At 59.6% G+C, this 6,633-nt stretch overlaps 1 protein-coding gene across 1 annotated transcript in view; it reads left to right on the forward strand.

The window, feature by feature from the left end:
* SEMA6B (sema domain, transmembrane domain (TM), and cytoplasmic domain, (semaphorin) 6B) overlaps positions 1-6,377 on the forward strand; it is a gene marked incomplete at its 5' end in the record, with an annotated part of 8,889 nt that extends 2,512 nt beyond the window's left edge. Inside the window, 11 exons of the mRNA XM_005858842.2 lie at positions 36-137; positions 376-466; positions 1,058-1,177; positions 1,816-1,904; positions 2,507-2,724; positions 3,506-3,637; positions 3,858-4,007; positions 4,460-4,642; positions 4,725-4,871; positions 5,894-5,971; positions 6,087-6,377. Coding sequence (XP_005858904.1) covers positions 36-137; positions 376-466; positions 1,058-1,177; positions 1,816-1,904; positions 2,507-2,724; positions 3,506-3,637; positions 3,858-4,007; positions 4,460-4,642; positions 4,725-4,871; positions 5,894-5,971; positions 6,087-6,267 — 1,491 coding nt within the window. The remainder of the gene's footprint in view (positions 1-35; positions 138-375; positions 467-1,057; positions 1,178-1,815; positions 1,905-2,506; positions 2,725-3,505; positions 3,638-3,857; positions 4,008-4,459; positions 4,643-4,724; positions 4,872-5,893; positions 5,972-6,086) is intronic.
* Between the last annotated feature and the right edge of the window lie 256 nt (positions 6,378-6,633).

Consider the following 6,633-nt stretch of genomic DNA (forward strand, 5'->3'; position numbering starts at 1 on the left):
CATGACCACACTTCTCTATTCCCTCCCCACCCCAGGGCGAGTGTCGAAACTTTGTAAAGGTGTTGCTCCTGCGGGACGAGTCCACCCTTTTTGTGTGCGGTTCCAACGCCTTCAATCCCCTGTGCGCCAACTACAGTGTGAGTCTCTGCCCTCGAAGTCCCGGCGGCCCCAGGTCCAACTTCCAGACCTTTGCTCACCTGCCCTCCACTAGCGTGCCCGTTCCCCCGCCCACAAAGCCTCCTACGAGAGCCTTACTGGGTCTGTCCTCCCCACCGCCTCGCCCACAGCTCAAGAGGCTTCCCAGGGAGGCCCTGGGGAGCCATGGGGCTGCCGGGCGTGGCCGAGCTCTGTCGCTCAGGCCCTGTCCCCCTGCAGATAGACACACTACAGCCCCTCGGGGACAACATCAGTGGCATGGCCCGCTGCCCGTACGACCCCAAACACGCCAACGTCGCCCTCTTCTCTGGTGAGTGTCCCCCCAGCCCTGACCATCTGATAAGGCCCCAGCCCCAAGCAAGGCATGGCATTTTCCACTCTTGGAGTTGGGGTCAGGTAGACGGTGGCTGGGAGACTGTCCAGCTGTGAATCAGGCAGAACCGCAGCCTGGAGTCGGGGCTCAGTGGGAGCTGGGGTTCAGCAGGGCTCAGGGCCTCAGCAGGGTTGGGGCTCAGCCTGGGCTCAGGGTTTAGATGGGGTCAGGGATCAGCCTAGAGCAGCCGTGGGCAAACTACGGCCCGCGGGCCGGATCCGGCCCGTTTGAAATGAATAAAACTAAAAAAAAAAAAAGACCATACCCTTTTATGTAATGATGTTTACTTTGAATTTATGTTAGTTCACACAAACACTCCATCCATGCTTTTGTTCCGGCCCTCCGGTCCAGTTTAAGAACCCATTGTGGCCCTCGAGTCAAAAAGTTTGCCCACCCCTGGCCTAGAGGCAGGCTCGCTTAGGCTCAGTGAGGTAGACTGAGAGCGTTGGAAGATCAAGTATTGAGCCACACAGCCACTGGCCTCTACGACCCAGCCCCTCACCTGCTCTCCCCATCACTCCCATCCAGAAGGAATGCTCTTCACAGCCACTGTTACCGACTTCCTGGCCATCGATGCTGTCATCTACCGCAGCCTTGGAGACAGACCCACTCTGCGCACCGTGAAACACGACTCCAAGTGGTTTAAAGGTGGGGTGGACATTTGTCGAATCCCACCACCACCCCACCAGAATAAGAGTCCCAGAGGAGACAGGGAGGGGACTCCCATCTCATCTTTGGAAGCTACTGGCCTCTTTAAAGACAAAGCCAGAGACAAGATTGGCCCTGGCCAGTTGGTTAAAGCATCGTCCCAGTGCGCCAGGGGTGCGGGTGGGTTCGATCCTGGGTCAGGACACATACAAGTATCAACCAATGAGTGCATAACTAAGTGGAACAGCAAATCAGTATCTCTCTCTCCCCCCGCCTCCTCTCTCTCTCTAAAATCAGTGTTTAAAAGGCTAAAGGAAAGATTGAAGTTGGATCTAAAGTAGAACTTGATGGGAATGGGTGGCTTGGGAGCCCAAAATGGAACTACAAGAGGGAGAGAGCAGCAGCTCAGGTCTTTGACACCTGAGGGGGGAAGGTGAAAGGAAATAGTAGCTGTTGCTGTTTGCGGAAGGTAGACACTGCGACTTTAGGATTCTGACACTTCCCTCTTCCTTTTGCCTGGGTGACCAACGTATGTCCCCCCTTCACCATAAGAGCAGCCACCCGGGCTGATGTGTGCTCAGCCCCAGAAGCACCTTTCTCAGGTCAGGGGCTGGGTGCTGACCCCTCCTCTCCCATAGAGCCCTACTTTGTGCACGCGGTGGAGTGGGGCAGCCACATCTACTTCTTCTTCCGGGAGATCGCAATGGAGTTTAACTACCTGGAGAAGGTAACGCCCCATTTCCCCTCCCAGAGAGGCCCAGGGCCGGGGCACGGAGCTGAGAGGCATCCATTCATCACACATGCATCCATTCATTATCTCCTTCAAATCCTTCATTTACCCATCTATCATCCATCCATCCTCCATCCATTCCTCCATCCATTCCTCCATCCATTCCTCCATCCCTCTACCTGCCTATCCATTGCAGCAGCCAGACAGTAGGTGCAAAGACTGCCATTTCCCACTAGTGTGACCTTGGGCCGGTCACTTCCCTTTCCCTGTGCCTCAGTTTCTCCACCTATACAATGGGGCTATCAGTAGGCCCTCCCTGGTAGAGCTTTGGGAGGAAAGTAAGAGCTGATGAGAATAAAGTGCCAGGTCCGTAGTGAACGATCTGTAAGTGTACCTGGTGAGTATCATGATTGCCACGTTGCTAGGATCCTATTGCCAATCCCCATATTTCCACCGGGGACTCTGACGCCCAGAGAGGTGCAGTGACCACAGGGCCCCACAGTGAGCCAGGGCCAGGCTCCTCCGTCCCAGCCCGGGTGGTGGGCAGTGTGGCCTTCGGAACTCAGGGCTCAGGCCCCGCCTGTCCGCTGTTCCCCCAGGTGGTGGTGTCCCGCGTGGCCCGGGTGTGCAAGAATGATGTGGGGGGCTCCCCGCGCGTGCTGGAGAAGCAGTGGACGTCCTTCCTGAAGGCGCGGCTCAACTGCTCCGTGCCCGGGGACTCCCACTTCTACTTCAATGTGATGCAGGCCGTCACGGGTGTGGTCAGCCTGGGGGGCCGGCCCATAGTCCTTGCCATTTTCTCCACCCCCAGCAACAGGTCAGTGAACATTGACCGAGTGAACTCGGGGCCCCAGGTGGACAGGAGTGGCCAGGGCCCGCATTCACTCACTGCCTATAGTCCTAGGCTGGGCAAGATTGGACCCCCACGAGGCACTGACCCCAGACCGCAGTAGAACAAAGCCACACTGACCCTCCAAGAGCCTTTGGTCAGAACTGGGCAGATGGGGGACATCAACACCCCCTGCCTTTGAAGGAGGGGGTCAGAGAGAGCTGCCTGGAGGAGGGGACATGGGAACTAGGCTTCAGTGGGTGTGAGATGGAGGAAAAGGGAAGAGCATTCCCAGTTGGAGGAACAGCATGTGCAAAGCTGTGAGGAGACAATGAACTTGGTGTGTTTAAACAACAGAGAGGAGCCCATGTGGCTGGAATAGAGGGAGCAACGGGGAGAGTGAGAGTATGAGGGCAGGGAGGCGACGGGCTGCAGAGAGGAGCCTGGGTTTTATCCTGGAGCACCAGGGAGCCATGGAAGAGCGAGGAGCAGAAGCAGGAATGATTGTAAGGGGGCAGGAGTGGTGTCTGGGAGACTGAACAGTCAGGCACACGATAGTGGAGGCCAGGACCCGGGTGGTTGCAGAGGAGCTGAAATAGTATCCCTTCTGAGCAAAGTTCAGGCGGCAGCGACGGGATGGGGCAGGTGGGTGACACGCCGGCTCAGGGGACTGACCATCCGACAGCTCCGAGAACAAGGACTCCTCCACACACTTGCCCGAGGCAGTGCCTCCACCAGGCTCACCGCTCCCTTCCATCTACTTCCCCAGCATCCCCGGCTCTGCCGTCTGCGCCTTTGACATGACACAGGTGGCTGCTGTGTTTGAAGGCCGCTTTCGAGAGCAGAAGTCCCCGGAGTCCATCTGGACACCTGTGCCCGAGGATCAGGTGCCTCGGCCCCGGTGAGCGCCCCTCCATCCCCAGACAGGTGCCGGGGTGGGCCTGTCCCCACGACCGAAGGCTGGGGACTCCCAGGCAGTTATCTGGCTATTGCCGGGTTCAGCTGCACCCATTACACAGATGAGGGAAACAAGCCTTGGGGCAGGGCCTTGGGTCCCATGGAGAATCAGAGCCCCTATAAGGGGACCCCCGAACTGCCCTGACCACCCCCTCACCCCCCAGGCCTGGGTGCTGTGCAGCTCCCGGCATGCAGTACAACGCCTCCAGCGCCTTCCCTGATGAGATCCTCAACTTCGTCAAGACCCACCCCCTGATGGACGAGGCGGTGCCCTCGCTGGGCCATGCGCCCTGGATAGTACGAACTCTGACACGGTCAGTCCCACGTGTGGCTGGGATCCTTGTGGGGCGGAGGGTGAAGATGAAAGCCCAGGACAGGGTGGTGGGTGGGGAAGGAGGGTGGGGCTGACTGTGGATGCGAGGGGGGCGGTGGAGAGCAGTGTTGCTGGAGACAGCATACAGCTCTGAGGACTGGCCGGAGACACAGAGAGACACAGAGGGGCAGAGACACAGAGAGGGAGAGAGACACACACAGAGAGAAGGAGACAGAGACACAGAGAGGGACACAGTAGGGACAGAGAGATTCAGGGAGAGAGAGACAGGCCCAGTGAGAGCTCAGGGGTCTGTTTTGGAGGAGGGTTGTGTGTAGCCCTGTACCCACACCAGTGCCCACCTTGCCTGGCGTGGGCGGTGTCTCTGTGTCTGCCCAGTGGGGGTGGGACTGAGGGGGCTATGGTGCCAGACTGACCCTCCTGCCCTGGCCACAGGCACCAGCTGACTCGAGTGGCTGTGGATGTGGGCGCCGGCCCCTGGGGCAACCAGACTGTCGTCTTCCTGGGCTCCGAGGCGGGCACCATCCTCAAGTTCCTGGTCTGGCCCAACGCCAGTGCCTTGGGCACCTCTGGGCCCAGTGTCTTCCTCGAGGAGTTCGAGACCTACCGGCCAGACAGGTGGGGTCTGGCAGAGGCCAGGGGGTAGAGCCAATGGAGATGGGGCACAGTCCCTGAGTCTTACTGATCTGCTCACCCCCAGGTGTGGCCGGCCAGGTGGCAGTGAGACAGGGCAACGGCTGCTGAGCCTGGAGTTGGATGTGGCCTCAGGAGGCCTGCTGGCGGCCTTCCCCCACTGTGTGGTCCGTGTGCCCGTGGCCCGCTGCCAGCAGTACTCAGGGTGCATGAAGTGAGTGCCCCCGGGCCCACTGCTGGGGGTGCATGTGGGGGGGTTGAGGGGAGATGAGCATGGGAAGAGGGGAAGAGCTGAGTCTGAGTTAAAGGGCCCAGCAGCAGCCTGACTTGTTGAAAGATGAGTGGGGCAGAGGGCACAGCACGTGCAAAGGCCCTGGATGGGACCATGACTGGGGTTTTAGAGGAACAGTGAGGAGGCCCATGTGGCTGGAGAGGAGTCGGTGAGGGAGGAGGTGAGGGCAGGGAGAGGATGGGGGCAGGTCATGCAGGGCCTTGTGGGCCATGGGGAGGACTTGGGTGTTTGCCCCAAGGGAGGTAGGGCCCTGGAGGCCTGTGGGCAGAGGAGGAGTGGGACCTGAGTGACATTTTTTTAAAATATATTTTATTGATTTTTTACAGAGAGGAAGGGAGAGGGATAGAGAGTTAGAAACATCAATGAGAGAGAAACGTCAATCAGCTGCCTCCTACACACCCCCTACTGGGAATGTGCCCGCAACCCAGGTACATGCCCTTGACTGGAATCGAACCTGGGACCCTTCAGTCCACAGGCCGACGCTCTATCCACTGAGCCCAACCGGTCAGGGCCTGAGTGACATTTTTAAGAGCAACAGGAGCAGCAGCTGGGGACCAGGAAGGTGGCTGTTTTCCCACCTGTAAAATGGGTGGAAAACCAGATGCAAAGTACCGGCCCCCCTGAGCTCCGTGGGAGCCCCCCACCCTGAGAAACCCCGCCCGCACCGCCGTCCTGGCAGTAGTGATGGCATTGCACAGAGCCGGACACACACTCTGGGGCAAGCCCGCTGGGCTCCGACCCCGGCTCTGCTGCTCGGGCAAAAGTGAACTTCCCCAAGCCTCAGTTTTCTGATCTGTAAAATGGAGAAGGAACAGCCCCCACCGAAGGGACTTTGGCCAGGACTCCGGGGCTGCAGGAGGTGGCACTGTGCAGGAGGTGGCACTGTGCAGGAGGTGACACCGTGCAGGAGGCCGTGGCTGATGCTGGTCCCCTGTCTGCCCTAGGAACTGCATTGGCAGTCAGGACCCCTACTGCGGGTGGGCCCCCGATGGTTCCTGCATCTTCCTCAGCCCTGGCACCAGGTACGGGGGAGGGGAGAAGAGGGGGGTGTAACCCGCCTGGTGACCAGGGCCCCCTCCTCTCCTCGGGCTCCCTGAGCGGGGCTTCTGCTGACTGTCTCTGCCTTGCCCCCATCAGGGCCAGCTTTGAGCAGGACGTGTCCGGGGCCAGCACCTCAGGCTTAGGGGACTGCACAGGTAAGTGGGGGAACGGCAGACCTAGGGACCCTCCCCTGGGGTCCTCATGCCCTTCGCAGCCCATGTCCAGGTGGGGGGCACGGACTAGCTTTGGAAGGTCAGGGCGTCCCACTCCCGGGTAGGGAGGTAGGTGAGGGACAGGGAGGCCCAGAGACAGACAGACGGGTGAACTGAGGGGTCAGAGATGCCCGGGGACAGACAGAGGCACAGACAGGCTTTGAAAGGGACGGAGAGGCTATGAGAGCAGGGTCCCACTCCCGGGTAGGGAGATAGGTGAGGGACAGAGAGGCCCAGAGACAGACAAAGGCACGGACAGGCTTTGAAAGGGACGGAGAGGCTATGAGAGCAGACAGAGGCTGGAGACGGATGCCAAGTGACAGAGATGCCACAGGACAAACAGATGAACAGACTCAGAGGACAGACAGACCCCAGAGAAACAGAGGCGCCGCGAGGCAGACAGACAGACGGGCAGAGACGCGGCGGCGGCG

This window comes from Myotis brandtii, unplaced genomic scaffold (genome assembly GCF_000412655.1).
Source record: "Myotis brandtii unplaced genomic scaffold, ASM41265v1 scaffold122, whole genome shotgun sequence".
NCBI lineage: Eukaryota > Metazoa > Chordata > Mammalia > Chiroptera > Vespertilionidae > Myotis > Myotis brandtii.